We start from the raw sequence: 23,254 nt of genomic DNA, 5'->3' as shown, positions 1-23,254 counted from the left end.
TATCTAACACCAAATTGTATGGTGTGTACCTATCATTCAGGGCTGGCACTACCATAGAGGCAAAGGAGGCAATTGCCCCAGGGCCCCAGAGCCTGTAGGGGCCTCCAGTGGCTACAAGAGGAAAACATTTTCAAAAGACCTTATAGTTTTTGAGAAAATCGATTTTAAAGTTTCAAAGGAATAAAAATACACCTTTAAAAACCCGCCGACTTTAACGGTTAATAGCAAATCCACCTTAAATGCGAGAAACCCTAAATTTGCAGGATATGTTAAAGAGATCATTGGGAATAGGAGGAAAAAAAATTCAAAAAAATCTTATACTTTTTGAGAAAATTGATTTTAACGTTTCGAAGGAAAAAAATATACTTTTAAATGTGGTAAATGTCACTTTTAGTAGCAAACCTAACGGTAGTGTAATTTTACATGCATCAAAAGAAATAGCAATAAATTTCCTGACGGGGTTTCCAGGGGGTCCATACACAGTTGCATCGCTTTAGCCAGGGATCGCTATACAGCCGCAATATGGCTGTATGAAGATCCCTGGCATTTTTTCCTATTTTCCCTTTTTTTTTTTGATCTTTAGAGTGTGGGAATTTTAAAAAAAAAATTATGTGGGGTCCCCCCTCCTGAAACTTTTTAACCCCTTGCCCCCTATGCAGGCTGGGACAGCCAGAATGTGGAGCTCCGACCGATTGGGGCTTCACACCCTGACTATACCAGCTGCAAAAAAGGTCCCTTAATGCCGATTTTTGTTCCGGGGTATCTGTTGGGGGGGCCCCCAGGTTTATTTTGCCCTGGGGCCCCATTGTTGCTTAAACCGGCCCTGCTAGCATTAGTGAATTGACATCTAACAAACTGTTCACAAAGCAGAATACTGCTGATTTTACTGAAGTGATGCCATTGCAATTCACACAGTTTTTCCTTATTCTGGATGACTTTCATGAATGGATTGGCCGTTGTGTATTTTGCCCAGCAGGTTACTCCTGTATGAACTTTTGCTCTGTGGCACTTTCATTACCTCTTAGGACTTCCCTTTTGTTTCCTCCTTGTCAGCAGTTTATCAGCGACTTCCAGTAACATGCGGTTTTCCTGGTGTTTTCACGCTCCTTATTTTTTTCACGTGTTATCATACATGTAATATTATTTTTGCATAGCACTTGTTTAAAGCCTTTGCCCTCACCTTCTCCAGATTGAAGAATTGTAACTTTGTTTGCCCCTGCACATCTTATCTTAATAAAGCGGTATAAAACCCTGACATAATATTCAATAAAAACATGTTTTCCTTCTTTTTATATGCCATACGGTTATCATATTTGCTTTTGTGCACAAGTATTATTATTCATTTAGAAATTATACGTTCCCAAAGTACACTTTTTTTGCTCTGAAATCTGACTTTGCATTTTATTCATAACTGCTTTATTCATCTTCTAGCGTAAGCAGAAATGCTTTCTGATGCTTTCTGATTGTCTCACTGTCTTCAGGACACTCTGCAGTGTCAGAGAAGGGTTTGTTTACATTCCTGACTTGATACAATTAAACACAAGATAACATTATCTAGTTTGGATTGGTCCAGCTTTCCCTGCAGGGGAGCTTCTAAGGCCTGTGTTTAACCCTTTGAATGCTGTTCTAGTAAAAAAAATGCTGGTTGTATATGATATGCTGTAAATAATCTATTAGAGCAAAGTAGAAATGCCGGGTTTCATTCCACTTTATTAATATTATAAATGCAAAAGTTCGGATGTTTGTATGTTTGTTATCCAATCACACAACAATGGCTGAACAGATTTGAATGAAATTTGGCACACACACAGTACATTACCTGGAATAACATATAGGATACTTGTTATCCCCATAACCAAAAAGTGGGCGGAGACAAACACAAATTTCACTGGGAAATGTAAACTGCAGCCATTCTTACACTGCTAATGGTAGGGTTCTCAAACTTTGCACAGTTGGTCACTGGATGACTGGGGTTAATATTCAGAAAAGTGGGTGGAGCCTACAAAAGCCAATCAAACTTCACCTATTGCTTTTCAAGGGGAATATGTAATTGCTGCCATTCTTGCACTGTTAATGGCACAAGCCTCAAACCTGGTACAGTTGGTCATTGGGTGACTGGGGTTCAAATTCAGAAAAGGGGGTGGAGCCACACACAGCCAATCAGATTTGTTTCATTTCAATGCAAATTATTGATGCCAAAGACCGCAAAGCTCACAAACTTGGTCAGTGAGTAATTGTGTGTTAGGGTTAGAAAATGTAGGTGGAGCCAACACCAGCCAAATACATACCCGGGAAACGCCGGGCAATCAGCTAGTATTTAATAAAGGATGCTCTGTTACGTGTAGTTGGTATCTGCATTATGGTTTATTTTCTCTTTCTTTGCTTCAAATTATTTTTTTAGCGACCTACAGGCAGGGGCGTAATGTGAGGGGTGAAGCCTCTGTAGCTGCAGGGGGCCCAGGTCTTGAGGTCTGCAGGGGGCCCAGGTCTGAATGGGGGCCCGGACTACTGCAACACTCCCTCTGATACAGGGGACTCTACTTCAGATCAGGTGTGTTTTGTGGCTACACGTGTCATCAGTGTGGTGATACTGATGACCACGCTTGCTTTATGACCCTTGTGAGATGGGCCCCCAGGCTGAGAAAGGGGTTGGCAAAGGAGAGTGTGAGCATTGGGGGGCCTCATCTAGGTTTTGCTGGAGGGCCTCATGATTTGTAGTTATGCTCCGGTCTACAGGTCAAACTCTAAGCATGGCCATGAGCCTTATACCTGTCAGGAACACTTGCATTCTGCTTCACCGGCTGGTGTTATCACAAGTCACCAACAGGTGGCTCTGCTATCCCTGCTATGTTACCTGCAGTTTCCAGTTTCACCACAAGATGGAGTATCACATTCTGGGCATGTCTCTTATCACCAGGTGTTCTCCTAGCAGTTTACCATTTCCTATTTAAGACAGCTACCCCCATTGCAGGATTGCCAGATCTCCAGTTATCTTGGCTTCTGTTGCCTGGTACACTTTCTGATACTCTGCTCTGTAAACATTCATCCTGATCTTCTCGTGTATGACCTTGGCTCGCTCCCTGACTTTGCTCCTGTTACCTCATTCTGTCTGCTCTGTACTTGTTAATCCTGATCTGCCTGTGTATGACCTTAGCTTGTTCTCTGACATTGCTCCTGTTACCTGATCCTGTACCTCGATTATATGAGTATTGTGATATTGTATATTTTGTGTATAGTTTGCTAATCTGTTGTGTGTTTGTGGGAGAGATTACTGTCACTTGTATGTATATAGCACAGTTCATTCAAAGCACAGTTTTACTTCATCTTTGTGTCCAGACTTTTGTATATGCTGCTAAACGTGGTCACCAGATATCTTGTGTACAGAAGTCGTAACAATACCACTGTCATAGATTATGGCGAATTTGGAGTACAAAAACAATTAACCTAGCATTTCATTTGTAAGAGATAACAAAGTACCTATTCCACTGTGATCAATGGAATTCTCTGACCTCCATTTTGAAAATGGCCACTACCCCATAACAGCTTCCTGGTCAGCACACTGTTAAACTGTAATATTGCCCATGTGAGCCATAGGGAAACATGGACGTTACCTTGCACATCAGTTGTCCTTTCAGTTATAACAGACAGCAACTGATACATTTCAGTTTTGACAAAATCTTGTCAGAACTGGAAGGGATCATTGTAAGAAGAAAATGGTGAGCTTTTAAGAGGAACTGATGGCGAGGTAAGTATGTAATATTCATTTGCAGGTACATTGTGTGTTTATTTTAAAGAGAATCTGTACTGTCCGATTTGTACAAAAAAAAACATACCTACGTGATCCTGGCTTTTAAACGCCAGTTTTAGGCAGTGTTTACAAACAAAAAACATGGCCGCTAACCAGGAAGTGATGTTTGTGTGTATATATATATATATATATATATATATATATATATATATATCTATATATATAATAGACTAAGTGCCTCAACCTTCAAACAAGAAGAAGAAGTACTTTGCATGAGAAAATTTATGCGTGATCAAACACCAAGTTTAAGGCCTCTTTTCCACGGACTGTTGAGCTGTGTGCTCAGCAAGCAGTTACCAGGCAGCAGTGAGCAGATACCAGGCAGCAACAAGCAGTTACCAGGCAGCAACAAGCAGTTACCAGGCAGCAGCAAGCAGTTATCAGTCAGCAGCGAGCAGTTACCAGGCAGCAGTGAGCAGATACCAGGCAGCAACAAGCAGTTACCAGGCAGCAACAAGCAGTTACCAGGCAGCAGCAAGCAGTTACCAGGCAGCAGTGAGCAGATACCAGGCAGCAACAAGCAGTTACCAGGCAGCAGCGAGCAGTTACCAGGCAGCAGTGAGCAGATACCAGGCAGCAGCAAGCAGTTACCAGGCAGCAGCAAGCAGTTACCAGGCAGCAGCAAGCAGTTACCAGGCAGCAGCAAGCAGTTACCAGGCAGCAGCGAGCAGTTACCAGGCAGCAGCGAGCAGTTACCAGGCAGCAGTGAGCAGTTGTGAGAGTTTGAGAGCCATTTCACTGCCTATTCACAGTCCATGGAAAAGAGGCCTTACCCTAGCAAGTCTGACATTGCAAATCTGGCCTAATTGGATATTCATGAGGCAATGCTCATGCAAATGCATGCACAAACCAATACCACAAAGCAGTCACCCTGCTACATGCTACATTAGCACTATCCGGCTTAGTGCACACCAGAGCGGTTCGGCAGCGTTTTGCGATCCACTTGCGGCTGCGGATACGCTTGGGTAATGTATTTCAATGGGCTGGTGCACACCAGAGCGGGAGGCGTTTTGCTGAAACGCATACTCCCGAGGTGAGGCATTTTTTTGGATTTCGGATGCGTTTCTGCCTCAATGTTAAGTATAGGAAAAACGCAAACCGCTCTGAAAAACGGCAGTTCAGAGCGGTTTTGCAGGTGTTTTTGTTACAGAAGCTGTTCAGTAACAGCTTTACTGTAACAATATATGAAATCTACTACACCAAAAACGCTTTACAAAACCGCAAAATGCTAGGTGAAATGCTACAGAAAAATAAGAAAAAGCGTTTCAAAATCTGCTAGCATTTTGCGGATCTGCTAGCAGTTTTTGGTGTGCTCCAGGCCTCCAGGAGCGCCACGGGGAGGATTCCCAATGCCCCCGCTTTTTATACAACTGGGGGGACCGCAGGGTCCCAGGCTCTCTCACTGCCTGGAAACCACAGCGGCACCCCAGAGGGGGAGGCTGGGTGGCGTGGACGACCCCCCCCAAGTTTGGCCAGCGCCGGGGAGAGCCGTCTGCACCCACCTCCCAATATTAAAAACAGGCACTTACCTTAACGTCCATTGCGTTCTGCTACATGCGCATTAATTTGGGGGCACCACATGAGAAAGGAGAGAAGCATGGGTCACCCCGAGCTTTAGAGCTCAGGGCTGGCTCACATACAGCACTCCAGAGGGGGGGGGACGGGGGGAGGACAGGCGCACTCACTCCAGGGTTCACACCACCGGAGCAAGCCATCCACCACCTGCCTCCAAAGGATGCAAACTGCACAAAATGCTTTCCATGAGAAAATTAATGCGCATGTAGCAGAACCCAATTAACGTTAAGGTAAGTGGCTGTTTTTAATATTAGGAGGTGGGTGCGGACGGCTCTCCCCAGCGCTGGCCACGCTTGCGGGGGGGGGGGGGCAGCTGCGCCACCCAGCCTCCCACTCTGGGGTGCCGCTGTGGTTCCCAGGCAGCGAGAGAGCACTTTGCAGTATTGGTTTTTTGACTCTGCATAGTTTGGCATGCGAAAGCAAATGCATATTTGCATGAGCATTGCCTCATGAATAGCCAATTAGGCCGGATTTGCAAAGCCAGACTTGCTAGGGTTAAACTTGGTGTTTGAGCACGCATACATTTTCTCATGGAAAGCCTACTTCTTCTTGCTTCAAGGTTGAGGCACGTACTCTATTAGATAGATAGATGCGGCGTATGCTACGACGCGGGTTGGCTAGTATATATATATATCTCATGTTACAGTATACTACAAGTTTTCATTACATAGTGAACTCCAGTCAGGGATTCTCATAGTTTCTCAGCATGGGCAGCTTCCTCCCCCTCAGACAAGCTGAAATTGAGAGCAGAGACCTGTCTGTGAAAGATAAACAAAGCGCACACACACAGAGCCTGCAGGGGCATGCAGGGGGCATGCATAACCTCTCCCTATCACAGCAGAGGCAGTGCATTCCTCTCTGGGTCGACAAAGCTTGACAAAGGAAAGAAGATTAGATATATTACAGAGACAGTGCAACTAGGAAAGGCTGCCGTAAGCCAGAGCACATTAGAACAGGTATAGGAACTTATAGGATAGAAGAATTAAGGCTGACAATTTTGTTACAGAGTCTCTTTAAATCAATTTAGTCTAAATCAGGCTTTCTCAACCAGGGTTCCTTGAGGACTCTGCAGGGGTTCCCTGGCATTTTCCCCCATTGTGGGGTAAGTATAATCGAGCACATTATAATAGAGGGTACTGTGAAAAGAAGCACTAAATTGGGGGTCAGAATAATAATGAGCACATTAAAGCGGAATATAACCCTACATTTCAACTTTGCTCTAAAACATTATTTACAGTATATTATATGCAACAAGCATTTTTTTTTTTTACTAGACCAGCATTGGAAGGGTTACACAGGGCTTTAAAGTTCCTGGAGATTTCTGCAGACGCATCCGAAGCTGAAATAGATACATTTTGTTTACATAAATGTATCTAAGGGCTGGAACCCACAAGAGCGGTTTTGTGAGCATTTTGGCAGCGCTGTGATACGCTAGCGTTTTGCCAAAACGCTCAGCTAATGTTAATGGATGGGGCAACTTCCACAGGAGCGTTTGCGTTTCCCAAAAACGCAAACGCAGAACATGCAGCATTTTGGGAGCGTTAACGCTTCAATGTCAAGTATAGAAACGCTAGCGTAATCGCTTATCAAAACCTAAACGGAACGGTTTTGCTAGCGTTTTGAAGTTACAGCACACTGTAACAAAATTAAAATTAATTGAGAGGACCAATCAGGATTAAACCACAAATCGCTATCGCTACACAACCGCTGACACATAAAATACACTTTTTAAATACGCACCCTAAAACGAGCATGAATCCGCTTGCAAACCGCTCATACAAAACGATAGCGGTTGCGTTTAGCGTTTGCGGATTTCAGTGGGTTCCAGGCCTAAGTGTTGAATGTGACTCATCTCTCTGATTGAGAAGGAGCTTGGAGGACAGCCGAAGAGTGTGTAACATTTATCAATAGATACATCTAACTAAATAGAATGTAACGATCTGAACTTCTGCATATCTCTCCACGGAACTTGAAACCTTGAAACCTCCCTTCCAATGCTGGTCTAGTAAAAAAAAATGCTTTTTGCATATAATATGCTGTAAATAATGTTTTAGAGCAAAGTTGAAATGCAGGGTTATATTCCGCTTTAATAAAAAGCACTTGGTTAAAGAGACACTGAAGCGAAAAAAAAATTATGATATTATGATTTGTATGTGTAGTACAGCTAGGAAATAAAACATTAAGATCAGATACATCAGTCTAATTGTTTCCAGTACAGGAAGATTTAAGAAACTCCAGTTGTTATCTCTATACAAAAAAGCCATTAAGCTCTACGACTTTCAAAGTCGTGGAGAGGGCTGTTCTCTGACTTTTATTATCTCAACTGTTAGTTAATTTTTTACTTTTTCTCTGCCAGAGGAGAGGTCATTAGTTCACAGACTGCTCTGAAAGAATCATTTTGAATGCTGAGTGTTGTGTAATCTGCACATATTAGAGAATGATGCAATGTTAGAAAAAACACTATATACCTGAAAATAAAGATATGAGAATATTTTCTTTGCTGCTAATCTTCTAGTAATTATTCATAGTACACAACCAATTCATTATATCATATATTTTTTTTCGCTTCAGTGTCTCTTTAAAGTGAACCAGAGACGAAGCACCCTTGTGTATTTTACCATAGAAATCAGTGGGAACATTAGAGAAAACATTTACCATGCTCTCTGTTCCATCCTCACTGCTAAAAGTGTCTGTTATCTAGCTGAGATAAGAATCCCGGACTGAGCATTGATTCTGGCTTTGCTATGACTCAGCTATAATGATTCCTGAGCAAAGCCAGCAGGGGGCAGGCTTGGACTTGAAGACAGCAAAGAACACAGTCTCAGCTATAATTATTCTGTAGCAAAGCCAGACCGACTGCTTAGTCGGGATTCTTATCTTAGAGGTGATAACAGGCAAATTAAACAGAGAACAATGTAACAAAGAGCAGATTAGGTGTTTACTGTCATGTTCCCACTGATTTATAAGGTAAAATACATGAGGTTGCTTCATCTCTGGTTCTCTTTAAGGAGACAGTATAATGAGTGGCAGTGCAATGGGGGGTAGTGGCAGTTGCCTCCTGCAAAATAAATGCAGGGGTTCCTTGAGAACCAAAAGTTATTTGCAGGGTTCCTCCAGGGTAAAAAGGTTGAGAGAGGCGGCTCTAAATGAACAAAATGATCGTTTACTATACTCAGTCTTTTTATAGACAGTAAATGCATCTTGTTTTGTTTTATGTCATACTTCTTCTCATTGTCTTCCTCTTTCCTCCTCCAGTCCTTCCACTACGCATCTCTGAGGGTAAAAACCAAAAAGAGATCAAAAGGTAAGAGCCACGAAACGTGAGTTCATTTCATACACACTTTTCAAAGTCTGCACTTTAGTTTTCGTTACAGTATTTAGTAGATCAATGTTTTTTGTTTTAAAGGGAACCGGATGTGAGAGTGATATGGAGGCTGCCATATTTATTTCCTTTTAACCACTTTGCATCCAGACCTTGTTTCCCCCTTATAAACCACAGCAGTTTTGACATTTTAGCTATGTCCCTATTTAATCAGCAATAACTTTATCCCTACTTATGTCACCTAAATTAAATATAAATCGTTTTTTTCAAGACTACCTAGGCCAGTGATGGCTAACCTTGGCACTCCAGCTGTGGTGGAACTACAAGTCCCATGAGGCATTGCAATACTCTGACAGCTCTAAGCATAACTCGGGCAGGCAGAGGCGTGATGGGATATGTAGTTTTGTCACAGCTGGAGTGCCAAGGTTAGCCATCACTGGTCTAGGCTTTCATCCTATGGCATTTTTTCCTTAAAACAATTTATTTTTCTATGTAGTTTTCTATTTATGTAAATAGGAGAAATAGGAAAAAATATTGAAAAAACATACTATTTCTCAGTTTTACCATTTCCAGTTTAAAAATAAATAGCACTAATGTGAATAAAAAACACACTTTTTGTTTGGCTAAGTCTACTGTTTATCACAAAACTTAAATTCTTTTCTGTTTATATGTTATGGTGAGGAAATTTAATTCTGAAATAATGCTACAGTGTATATTTTTAAATATGAACTGAAAAAATAAAAGTATTTTTAATAGTATAAATCAGTCTTATTGGCTCAGGAAACATATATTTCCTTTCACCAATTAGTGCTGCAGCAGATAGTGTCGGAGGTTTTGCACAGGAGCAATGCCCAATCGTGCACAGCTGTGCTTCAGCTACACAACTTATATCTAAATGCTTGTGGCTTAGATGAAGTCACAGAGGATGTAGATATACTGGAAAAAGTGGTTAAACAATACAAGTTGCCTGGCAGTCCTACTGATTCTGTGTCTCTAATACTTTTAGCTATAGACCCTGAACAAGCATGCAGTAGATCAGGTAATCTGACTCAGCTGACTCAGGTTTAACTGGATTAGCCATATGCTTGTTCCAGGGTTTCGACCCAAGACACTACTTATGGCAGATCAACAGGGCTGCCAGGCAACTGCCATTGTTTATAAGGAAATAAATATGGCAGCCGCCAAATCCCTCTTACCTCGGGTTCCCTTTAAAAGACATCGTTTTTGCGCTTGCAATTGCCCAAGCGCTTTGTGCTGTGTTTCCTGACGCGCTTTCTACGGCGGTTGGAAGCATTGTACAATCTCCTGCCAGCGATTGTACAATGCTTTCCGATCACTGTGGAAGTTTTCATTATTATTTTGTACTGAATAAAATTTAAAGGAAACCGGAGGTAAGAGGATATGGAGGCTTACATATTTATTTCCTTTTAAACAATGCAGATTGCCTGGCTGTCCTGCTGATCCTCTGCCTCTAATACTTTTAGCCATAGATTCTGAACAAGCATGCTGATCAGGTCCTCTGGCTGAAGTCTGACTAGATCAGCTGCATGCTTGTTTCAGGGTTGTGACTCAGACATTACTGATGCCGGGTAATCAGGGCAGCCAGGCAACTAGTATTGTGTAAAAGGAAATAAATATGGCAGCCTCCATATCACTCTCCCCTTTGGTTCACTTTAAGTACCTGCAGGGTCTCCAAATGTTGATTTCTGACGACTTCTGGTGCTTAGCTCCACCCCCTTGCACAAAAGGGTCATATGTGGCAATCTACTGAGGGCGGGCCTAAGAGCCAGAAGATGGCGGATATTAAAGGGCAGCTGTAGTAAGAGGTATATAGGCTGCCATATTTATTACAATTTTATAAAACAATACCCGTTGCCTGGCAACCCTGCTGATCTTTCTGGTAGTGTCTGAATCGAACCAGAAACAAGTATGCAGATAATCTTGTCATATCTGACAATAATGTCAGAAACACCTGATATACTGCATACTTGTTCAGGGTCTATGGCTAAAAGCATAAAGGTTCGTATACACGTCCGATAAAGATCGTTCGTTACGAACGATTCGTGACGTTTACACGATATTCAAATTAGACCGAAAAGATCATTCATAATGAACGATTGTGTACACACGTGAACGATATAAGTATAAAGTACTGAACGACGAACGATAAAAAAATGCGTGCGCAAACGGAAGTGACGTTATGACAGGCAATAAGAACATGCGTACTACTCCACAGATAATCATTATCGGACGATCTTTGTACACACTGCAACGATTGAACGATTATCTTTCGAAAAAATCCGCTGGGTTGGATCGGTCGGATTGAACGATAACGGTCGTAATCGTCCAAAAAAACGATAGTTGGAAAATTTGGAACGCACGATTATCGGTCCGATTGTCGTTATCGTTCGTTTTCGAACGATCGTTCTCGTACGTGTGTACTCAGCTTAAGAAGCAGAGGATCAGCAGGACAGCCAGGCAACTGGTATTGCTTAGGGCCTGTACACACTGCTGCGATTGCGTTGTGCTTTTAAAATCACATGCTTTTTTTAAATGCAAGGTCTTTTGAAAAATCATGAAAATTGTGAAGATCCTGTACACACTGGTGCGATGCGTTTTTCTCTTTTCATGAATGCTTTGCAATTTAAAAATCGCATGCGATTTTAAAAGAACGCAGCGCAAGCGCAGCAGTGTGTACAGGCTCTTAAAAGGAAAAAATATGGCAGCCTCCACATCTCTCTCACTACAGTTGTCCTTTAACCCAGTGAGACCCAGCTGGTACGAAAAAAAACTGTATTTTGCCCTTGAAATCGCCCACGAAGTGGCTGCAAAATACTTTTTGAAAAGGGATTCAAAAGCAATTTTGCAGCTCTCGTATTTTTTGCATTGGAGCGCAATCGCTCCAGAAATGCAGCAGGGCCCGCGATTGCGATTTGGCCTTATCACACAATCATCGTTGTGAGTTCAAACCAATCTACTTTCATCAGCGTAGTACTTTTCGGGATCCAAAAGCACAGCTGAAATCACTCTACTGGGCCTCAGGCCTTGTAGTGAGATGAATGTGAATGAGATAGGTGTGTATGTATGTATGTATGTATGTATGTGTGTATGTATGTATGTGTGTATGTATGTGTGTATGTATGTATGTATGTGTGTATGTATGTATGTGTGTATGTATGTGTGTGTGTGTATGTGTGTATGTATGTATGTGTGTATGTATGTATGTGTGTATGTATGTGTGTATGTGTGTGTGTGTATGTATGTATGTGTATGTATGTATGTATGTGTGTATGTATGTGTGTGTGTGTATGTATGTATGTGTATGTATGTATGTATGTATGTGTGTATGTATGTATGTATGTATGTATGTATGTGTGTATGTATGTATGTGTGTATGTATGTATGTGTGTATGTATGTATGTGTGTATGTATGTGTGTGTGTGTATGTATGTATGTATGTGTATGTATGTATGTATGTGTGTATGTATGTATGTGTGTATGTATGTATATGTATGTATGTAAGTATGTGTGTGTGTGTACCTACGAGCAGCACAGTGGCGTAGTGGTAGCCCTCTCAACTTGCAGCGCTGGATCCCCAGTTCAAATCCCAGCCTGGGCACTATCTGCACGGAGTTTGCATGTTCTCCCCATGTCTGTGTGGGTTTCCTCCGGGCACTCCTGTTTCCTCCAACATCCCAGACACATAAAGAGAAGTTAAATAGCTTTCCCCAAAAAATTGGCCTTAGACTAGGACACATATACACTTCTTGAAACATGCATAGACTTAGATATGACTATAGTTTGATTAGATTGTGAGTCCCTCTGAGGACAGTCAGTGACATGACTATGTACTCTGTAAAGTGCTGCAGATGTCAGTGCTATATAAATGCATAATAATAATATGGTAGGACATTAGACTATGACTATGGTAGGATTAGATTGTGAGCTCCTCTGAGGACAGTCAGTGACATGACTATGCACTCTGTAATATGCTGCAGAAGATGTCAGTGCTATATAAATACATAATAATAATATGGTAGGACATATGACTATGGTAGGATTAGATTGTGAGTCCCTCTGAGGACAGTCAGTGACATGACTATGTACTCTGTAATGTGCTGCAGAAGATGTCAGTGCTATATAAATACATAATAATAATATGGTAGGCCATTACACTATGACTATGGTAGGATTAGAGTGTGAGCTCCTCTGAGGACAGTCTGTGACATGACTATGTACTCTGTAATGTGCTGCAGAAGATGTCAGTGCTATATAAATACATAATAATAATATGGGACGACGTTAGACTATGACTATGGTAGGATTAGAGTGTGAGCTCCTCTGAGGACAGTCAGTGACATGACTATGTACTCTGTAATGTGCTGCAGAAGATGTCAGTGCTATATAAATACATAATAATAATATGGTAGGACATTAGACAATGACTATGGTAGGATTAGATTGTGAGCTCCTCTGGGGACAGTCAGTGACATGACTATGTACTCTGTAAAGTGCTGCAGGAGATGTCAGTGCTATATAAATACATAATAATAATATGGGAGGACATTAGACTATGACTATGGTAGGATTAGATTGTGAGCTCCTCTGGGGACAGTCAGTGACATGACTATGTGCTCTGTAAAGTGCTGCAGGAGATGTCAGTGCTATATAAATACATAATAATAATATGGGAGGACATTAGACTATGACTATGGTAGGATTAGATTGTGAGCTCCTCTGGGGACAGTCAGTGACATGACTATGTGCTCTGTAAAGTGCTGCAGGAGATGTCAGTGCTATATAAATACATAATAATAATATGGGAGGACATTAGACTATGACTATGGTAGGATTAGATTGTGAGCTCCTCTGAGGACAGTCAGTGACAAGACATTATACTCTCTGTCTCTCTCTCTCTTTCTCTATATATTTATTTTTGCTCATTATAGTATATTGTGCCATGCATATGATATACCGGTAATCCCAAAATGCTGAAATAGGCAACTGAAAACTGACAGGCAGCTATCCCTCCTACTGAGAGCCCCACTTGCAAAATGCTAAATTAGTTTGAGGATTACCATATTAATATACATAAAATAATTAGTTTTTGCCATTAGAACTTGCAGCACTTGTTCGGAGTCAAGTGACTCTCAGCCTGATATAGTAATCCGAGGGGCTGCAAATTGCCATGCTTCAGCTAAATACGAGGCTGCCAATGCGGCGATCGCATCCCAGCCAGCCCACAATGATGCGAATGCGGCGATCGCATCCCAGCCAGCCCACAATGATGCGAATGCGGCGATCGCATCCCAGCCAGCCCACAATGATGCGAATGCAGCCATCGCATCCCAGCCAGCCCACAATGATGCGAATGCGGCGATCGCATCCCAGCCAGCCCACAATGATGCGAATGCAGCCATCGCATCCCAGCCAGCCCACAATGATGCGAATGCGGCGATCGCATCCCAGCCAGCCCACAATGATGCGAATGCAGCGATCGCATCCCAGCCGGCCCACAATGATGCGAATGCGGCGATCGCATCCCAGCCAGCCCACAATGATGCGAATGCAGCGATCGCATCCCAGCCAGCCCACAATGATGCGAATGCAGCCATCGCATCCCAGCCAGCCCACAATGATGCGAATGCGGCGATCGCATCCCAGCCAGCCCACACTGATGCGAATGCAGCCATCGCATCCCAGCCAGCCCACACTGATGCGAATGCAGCCATCGCATCCCAGCCAGCCCACAATGATGCGAATGCAGCGATCGCATCCCAGCCGGCCCACAATGATGCCGCAGTGTGAATAGAATAGTGGACCCTGGTGTGCCGCTCAGTGGCGTCACTAGGGGGGTGCGGTAGAGGCAGACCGCACCAGTTGACACCAGCAGAGGGGGTGATGCCTAGCTTCAGATTAAGGGAGAGTGGAGTAAGTCATGTAAGTATAGACCATTATTACTGCACAAAGTATTATTGCTTTATTTGAAGGTGCGTGGGGTAAGAGGGGGGTGACACCAGGAGTTTCTGCCCCAGGTGACACCAGCCCTAGTGATGCATCTAATTCCCCCCCCCCCCCCAAAAAAAAAAAAAACACATACGTAAGTAGATAAATACTTGCTCCACTTACACCAAGCTTCCCCCCAGCTCGCTGTTCCCCCTGGAGAGGTGACATCATCAAGGCTCCAGGATGGTGAAGCACAAGTTCGCCAACCCAAGATAGTGGCTTCTTAGCACACTAGCGCCTCTAGGCTGGTGCCTTGAGTGCCTAATGTTAAGTCTGGCCCTGGTGATTAATTCATGGTTCTGATCAAATCATCTTTGCAAATCCAGCAAGCTGGCTAATAAAGCATGAAAAGCGCAAAAAATGGTTAATGTGTTATGTCCAAAACTTATTGCATTGAAAAGTATGAGGTAGTCTTTTTTTAATCTGCATTAATCACTACCCTCCAGTGGCACAAGGGCACATGAGTGCAGCACATTGATGAACAATGTAGTTAGTAGGTAGAAGCAGTCCACATCTCATACATTACTATATTGCAGAGTTGCGCAGGTATCTCACCACCTCGTCTATTGTCGTGGCACCTCTCTCATACCGGTTGCTTGATCGATGCTTCAACATAAAAGTGAAGTGTTGCGGCTGAGCGGCGGTTTAGCGGACCCTCGGCAGGCTGGCGTCCCGGTATATTTGAGCCATGGGTCTCCGCTGTTACTTCACGCTCACGCGTCTCTCGCGTCTCTGCTTCTAACTACTAACTACATTGTTTATCAATGTGCTAGCACGAGAAGATAATATTTGCATGAGCTAAACGCACTAACTGACTACATGCCAATATGCTTAGCTTCCTTGGACTGTCTGACTGCATATATATATGCTATTGATATCCCTTAGAGTGCCACAATAAGGAAGAGTGCCTCATTAAGGAGGAGCTAAAGGCGAATATATTAATCGCAGCAGACCTACATCTCTGAATAATGCCATGCATGAGTATGTGTGAAGCGTATGTCCGTTGGATGATATTGTAAGCTGGCCAGCAATGAGGTTTTTGTAGTTCCGCTATATCTTTAATTGATTTTATTTACCCTATATCCTTTCCCTGTTCCTGTTATCCCAATTTTAATTGCCTAATCACTATTGAATAAACTTGATACATTTATATATATATATACACTGGATACCAAATTATTTTGAATTTAAAGTGCAAATGACTGGTTGTGTATTCTAGTGCAGTGCTAACCGGAAAAAGCGTATAATGTGTTAACAAAGGTATTTCCCATAAATTAATAACGCTGTAGCCTGCACAGACATACAGATCCTAGAGGTCTAGTCACCTCCAATATTAATATCGGAAACTAACCACTCAGATGAGAACTCTCTCATACAGAATCACTGCACAAGCGTTTTTTGGACGATTTTGAAAATCGCCTGCGCTTAAAAAATACCAAAAACGCTTCTAGTGTGAACGACTCGAGCCCTGCAAGTTTCCTGACAGTCTTGATGATTCTCCGCCTCTAACACTTTTAGCCAAAGCCCCTGAACAAGCATGCAGCAGAACAAGTGACTGAAGTTTGACTGGATTAGTTCCATGCTGTAATCAGGTGATTAAGACACTATTGCAGCCAAAGAGATCAGCAGGGTAGCCAGGCAACTGGTATTGTTTAAAAGGAAAATAATATGGCAGCCACCATATCCTTCTCACTTCAGGTGTCCTTTAAAAAGCACTTGCCTGAGCTGGGATGTTAATTACTGTACCATTTTCCCCAAAACTGGATATGCGATTGGTCTTCAACACACTTGAAGCTGGACCAATCCAAATCGGCGGAGAGTGCATGGGATTGGCCCGATTTCTAACCAAAGTTGCATGGTTTGCATGCAAGCCTGAATTATTTGCATGCTATTGACTGTTTCTGCCAGGCAGCCATGGCCGGATTTCTGGCAAGGCCACATAGGCCATGGCCTAGGACACCAGATAAACAAGGGGCGGCCTGCAGGCAGTGGGCATTATTTTCAGGGCATTATTTGCAAGTGTCCAAACAAATGAAAAGGGTCAGGATAACTGCACTCTTAGTACCAGCTGGCATCTGCCTGTGCTGTGCTACAGGCAGTTGCAGTCCGTTAACCAAACATCTGTGATCAGTGTGTGACTAGCAAAAGCCAGACCTTGTCCAATGACATAGCAGCAGCTGCAGGCAGTTACAGAAGGCCGGGTCTCACGCACTTGGCGTGGGGGATGAAAGGACCAGGGGCAGCACCAGCAAATAGTACAGAATACAGAAGGCAGCCTCTCACAGTACCCATTTCTTAATTATTGATTGGCCAGCGCTGTTACCCTGGAGACAGCAGTGGGTACAGGACTCACTTTTACGTGTTGCTGACCCCACCCAATGTCCAATTGTGAGCCACTTGTGACTGGGTGTGGTGGACAGCTCCCACCATGCCCATCATCTGTAGATCGCTTGATTGACCAGTTCCCCCATGTGACATGATTGATTCACTTCATGTTACCATGGAGACCTCGGCACTAGCCGCAATAGTGGACACCAGCGACCCAAACATTTTTGGGTGGGTGGGTGTGTGGAGAGAGGTGGTAGGATACAGTTTCGGTTGGGGCGGCTGGTAATAGTCGGCCTTGGGCGGTAAAAAGTACAAATCCAGCCCTGCAGGCAGCACTCTATGCAGGGCTGGAAGAGAAAGCGTTTTTGCCGGAGCCTTGCTCTGCCAGGAAGAGTGACCATGGGGCTGTCACCACGCTTGTGACACTTCTGTACCAGCTCTGCACAACATCTCCTTCCCTTTTCTGTGGGGAGAAGGAAATGCAAAGCTGCAAGAAAACAGCCGGTTTCATAAAAACCTTCTAGTAGCTCTTTTGTAATCTATCTCCAGCTAGTTTCTGCATTCAGTCAGCAGCCCAGTGCTTATCTGTGAGCACTGCGGTCTTGTAGCACTGAGGATCTCACTGTAACTGCCAGCAGGGATCTGCCAGGAACTGTGTCCCTTGTGTGTCTGTATGTGTAGGTGGCTTCTCCTGCTGCTACAGCCTCCGCGTAGCATGCAAACATACACTGGTAGGTATGTCTGATAATAGTGTGTGACTGTGGTGAGGACATTAGAGTGTAAGCTCCTCTGGTGCAGAGACTGATGATGGGAATGGATCAGTGATCTCTGTACAGTGCTGTGGAATATGTCAGAGCTATATAAATGTATAATAATAATAGTGTGTGACTGTGGTGAGGACATTAGAGTGTAAGCTCCTCTGGTGCAGAGACTGATGATGGGAATGGATCAGTGATCTCTGTACAGCACTGTGGAATATGTCAGAGCTATATAAATGTATAAGAATAGTAGTGTGTGACTGGGGTGAGGACAGGATTAGAGTGTAAGCTCCTCTGGTGCAGAGACTCATGGGAATGGATCAGTGATCTCTGTACAGCGCTGTGGAATATGTCAGAGCTATATAAATGTATTATAATAATAGTATGTGACTGTGGACAGGGCATTAGAGTGTAAGCTCCTCTGGTGCAGAGACTGAAGGGAACAGATCAGTGATGTGGGATTTGACAGAGCCATATGTAGTCCATTTATAAAGTCTGTAAAGGGGGCCATACACTAGGCGACCAACCAACCAACCAATCAACCATCCAATTCGAGTTTTATAATTGAATGGGATGAAAATTGGTGCTGACAAGTGCATGCCCGACCGACAAAGTGACCAATTTGGGGACAAAAATTGGCTGCACGGTAGATTGCGCATGTTGGAAAATGTCGGGCCGAAGTTGGTTGGTCGGGTGCGTGGCGGTACGGCGGCCAAATTTGCGAGCAAACAACGAGACGACGAAACTCCGCTGCTGCCGCCGCAATGTATGAATGTATGCAGTGTGTTTGCATTTATACATTACCTATCCGGTGTCGGCCTCCACGCGGTTTCCATCCATCTCGCCGGGTTCCGCATACACGCCGGCGGCGCTATGTCTGGCGTCACGAAGGCGCATAGCGGCTGACGTCAGACACCATGCGCCGCTAGGGTGTATGCGGTTTACCCGGCGAGATGGACGGATGGACCCGGCGAGCTGCTACAGGACAGGTAATGTATAAATGCACTACACTACATACATTTATACATTGTGGCGGTAGTGGCGAGGGGATGCGGCGGCTCAGCCGATTACCTGATGATTTCATGCTGAAATCGGACGGGAATCGGCCTGTAGTGTATGGGCAGATTCGATTAGAGATAAATTTGTCTCTTGGTCGAATCTGCCCATATTCGTTCTAATGTATGGCCACCTTTAGGCACTATTTAATATGTCGATATTGATGAATTCTGCCCGAGATTGAGTGCAGTTCCTCTCCCTTGCTGCAGGGGGCTCGCTGACCAGCGGGAGTCGTCGCAGAATTTCCTGTAAAGACCTCGGCCACGGCGACTGCGAGGGATGGCTCTGGAAGAAGAAAGATGCCAAAGGTTATTTCACCCAGAAGTGGAAGAAGTATTGGTTCATCCTGAAAGACTCCTCCCTCTACTGGTACACCAACCAAAACGTGAGTACGGCCGAGCCCAGGCCCCGCCCATATCCAAACGTTTACGGATTTGACCGTTATAAAATCTATGACCGCTAGCAGAGATGGTCAATGTGATGTTAATAAATCTATCTTGCATGCAAATTTAATGCAGATTGTATGCACCTTGAAATTGGGACAATCAAGATCAGCAGAAAGTGTGTCTCTTTCCAATCTGCATACAATTTGTATTCAATATGCATGCAAGCTGGAATTATTATCTTATTGACTGTCAATAATGGCTACACAGAAATGTATATTTTCTTCAGAAGGTGCCATGAAGCTAAAATACCGATTACCCCCAAAAAGTGTCCTAATTTTACTAATGAACACATTTTAAAGATTTTGCACCTCCTGGAAAGTGAGAGATGTTACAGTTGTATCGCTTTGCTGCAAAGTTTTAACGTTTTTAACGAGCTTGAACAATGAGAACTCTGCCAGTTATATAAACTAACTAGACCCTTGATTACGGTATGTACAGCCATATAGTTGCATATTCCTGTGATCTAATCAGCAAATCACGTGGCAGCAGCACAGTGCGTGAGGACAGTGGATTTGGAGCAGGTGCTTAAAGAGACACAAGCCTAGTAAAATAAAAAAATCATTTTTACTCACCTGCAGCTGTCCGGTGCCCTCGCAGTTAATCACTGATCCTCCGGTCCCCACCGCCAGCTACTTTCGATTTGCCGTCAGGCCTGGCGACACAGAGTATTGTTTGCGTACCTGCGTTCCCGTCTACAATAGCGCTATTGTAGATGGGAACACGAAGAAGGAGACGCGTGGCCAGTGCGCAGGCGCAGTGAGCCTGTCGGCCGAAATCGAAAGTAGCTGGCGGCAGGGGACAGGAGGATCCGAGCGTGACTGCGAGGGCATGGGACAGCTGCAGGGGGCTGGTAGAAGCCCCAGGTGAGTAAAACTGTTTTTGTTTTTTGTTTTTTTTATTAGGCTTAAAGAGAACCTGAATATAAAAAGTCAAAATAAGCATACACAAGTCATACTTACCTACTGTGTAGTCTACTCCTCAATCTCTGTCTCCTCTCCTGCATCCCATTTGTCCGCCGTGATCGATGGATTTCTCCATCCTCCATTATAAAAATGACCATTACCCCATAACAGCTTCCTGGCCAGCACACTGTTAAACTGTAATATCACCCACTTGAGCCATAGAGAAACATGGACATTACCTTGCACATTCAGTTGTAACTGACAGCTGCTGATATATAACTGACAGCAACTGCTATATTTCAGTTCTGACAAAATCTTGTCAGATCACTGTAAGAAGAAAAGGGTGAGCTTCTGAGAGGAACTGACAGTGAGGTCAGTATGTAATAGTCATTTGCAGCTACGTCATGTGTTTATTTGAAATAATTTTACTCGCTTCAGGTTCCTTTTAAGTCTAGCTGGATGGATATATCGGTCCAGATAGACTGTACAGCTCCTGCTGCCTGAGGCGCGCGCGCTCCCGCTGTCTGCCATTAGCCCACCGATCAGTAAATGGTAATATAGTTCGCATTCACCGATCTAAGTCCCCCGCAGATGGGCAAATAAAATACATGGGATTTAATTACAGTAGCCTGTATTAATGTCAAACTATAATGGCCAAAAACTGAGAAATAATGATTTTTTTCCATTTCTTTCTTAATCTTCCTGTTAAAACATTTAGAAAAAAAATAATTCTTAGTAAAATGTATCACCCAAAGAAAGCCTAATTAGTGGCGGAAAAAAAAAAGATATAGATCAATAAATTGTGATAAGTAGTGATAAAGGTATTGGCGAATGAATGGGAGGTGAAAGTTGCTCGGATGCATAAGGTGAACAACACCGTAGGCTGAAGTGGTTAAAGTGCAATTATAGTCTGTAAAACTAAAATTTAATTTACTACTCTAAGGCCTTGATTCACTAAAGGGTGCTAAGCGTTAGCACGCTAGTGAAAAGGCACTTAGGACGCGAAAACGTCCGCTTCACAGGCTAATATGCGCGCAAGCGTTTGCATGCACAAAGGTTAGCACTGAGCGGTGCGTGCGAAACATCACACCGGTCACGCGCAAACTAGCCTGAAAAGCCATTTTACATGTGAAGGGTGGCAAGATTAGCTGCATGCTTGTTTCTGGTGTGATTCAGGAAAAGTTGTCGAATCCGAAAGTTGGATTTTTGGATCGAATTGGAATGTAAAACCTTCTTAAATCGTTCCATTAATGGGAACAATCGATAATTTCCTTTTATTTACTTATGATCATTCAAATTGCGTCGAAAGATCGAATCTTAAGGGAAAATTGTACCGTTAATGAACACCTTTAGGTCTCTTGCACACTACGTGCGATCCTGACTTTTTTTTTATACGATCCGAGTTTTAATTCTGATTAAAAAAAATGACTGCATGCTGCTACGTTCAATCAAAATCGGATTGTATAAAAAATCGGAATCGTGTGTAGTGTATAAGAGGCCTGAGGTAGCTCCTGTCTTGCTCTTTGGTAAGAGACTTCCAGTTTCGTCTGATGGTGACTTTGTTTCCCGTGTTTACAGGATGAGAAGGCGGAAGGATTCATCAGCTTGCCGGAGTTCCGGATAGATCGCGCCATCGAGTGCCGGCGGAAACAGTGAGTGGCTTTAATCACCCGAAGGCAGCCGGGCGCGGCGATGTCACTCGGCGGGGAGCGGGACAAATTGTGTAATTACAGGAGAGATAATTATTATCATGAGGTGACACTGATTACAGATACAGCTCTATATAATGTCACGGCAAAGATCCGCCTCGCGCTGTCATCTTCTAAATGAGATTACACATCGTCTGACGCGGTGTTATATCAGTGACGCCTCCAGGTGGGGAGAGTGTCAGCAGCAGCGGCGTAGCTAAGGAGTTGTGGACACCGATGCAAGTTTTACATTGGGGCCTCCCAAGCACTCTATACATAACAATTTATACGGCGCACCAAAACCTGCCAATGGCAACTACAGTGTCAGAGGTGCAAGAAGGGGATGGGGAACAGTTTGTTATTGATTACCACTATTCGAAGTATCTATAGAAGTGATTATTATGAGCACAGGACCAATAGAGAGCTAATACTGTAGTTGAGGGAGGGCCCTTCAGGGCCCCGATGCGGTTGCAACCTCTGCAACCCCTATTGCTACGCCTCTGCTCAGCAGTGTCTTCACTCCATGTGAAGTGTGATGGTTCCACCGACCTTCTGCATGCAATTTTGGAACTAGACGTGGAACTAGGAACCACGGGAGCCTCCCCACCCAACTCAGACCAGGCTACCAGCATTAAGTTGTGATTGTGCCCCCCAGTTATTGATATTATGTAGCTCTTGTGCCCTTCTCCCCCGTGTACATACAGAATAGGCATTGTGGAAATTTGGGCACCAGAAATAGCCACTAGTAGAATATCGGTAAGATTACTGATATACTACTATTGGGCAATGGTAGTTCTAATAGTAGATTTTATAATTACTGTCGCTAAACCTGACCCTATTTTCACAAGAGCCCTCGCTCTACGGATGCCTATTCCAAACCTATCCCCCATTCGATGCTTAACCCTAACTGCCCCACCTCCACCACCACCAATGCCCAACTCTAATCTACCCACCATGATGCCTAATCCTAACCAACCCCACATGGATGCCTAACCATAACTGCTTACCCCCACCAGTGCCTAACTCTAATCTACCCTACCATGATGCCTAATCCTAACCGACTCCACATGGATGCCTAACCATAACTGCTTACCCCCACCAGTGCCTAAATCTAACCTACGCTACCATGATGCCTAATCCTAACCGACCCCACATGGATGCCTAACCATAACTGCTTACCCCCACCAGTGCCTAACTCTAACCTACCCTACCATGATGCCTAATCCTAACCAACCCCACATGGATGCCTAACCATAACTGCTTACCCCCACCAGTGCCTAACCTACCCTACCATGATGCCTAATCCTAGCCGACCCCACATGGATGTCTAACCATAACTGCTTACCCCTACCAATGCCTAACTCT

At 43.7% G+C, this 23,254-nt stretch overlaps 1 protein-coding gene across 5 annotated transcripts in view; it reads left to right on the top strand.

Annotated features, from left to right (window-relative positions):
- The window catches only part of LOC137528643 (connector enhancer of kinase suppressor of ras 2-like), a 563,792-nt gene that overhangs the window by 494,032 nt on the left and 46,506 nt on the right, over positions 1–23,254 (top strand). For all 5 annotated transcript variants that reach the window (XM_068250054.1, XM_068250052.1, XM_068250051.1 and 2 more), the window contains exons 16-18: positions 8,639–8,687; positions 19,063–19,238; positions 21,780–21,853. In XM_068250054.1, the coding sequence (XP_068106155.1) occupies positions 8,639–8,687; positions 19,063–19,238; positions 21,780–21,853 (299 nt within the window). The remainder of the gene's footprint in view (positions 1–8,638; positions 8,688–19,062; positions 19,239–21,779; positions 21,854–23,254) is intronic.

Source organism: Hyperolius riggenbachi, chromosome 8 (genome assembly GCF_040937935.1).
Source record: "Hyperolius riggenbachi isolate aHypRig1 chromosome 8, aHypRig1.pri, whole genome shotgun sequence".
Taxonomy (NCBI): Eukaryota; Metazoa; Chordata; class Amphibia; order Anura; family Hyperoliidae; genus Hyperolius; species Hyperolius riggenbachi.
The sequence above is the reverse complement of the archived record's forward strand: the minus strand, read 5'-3'. Positions and strand labels throughout refer to the sequence as shown.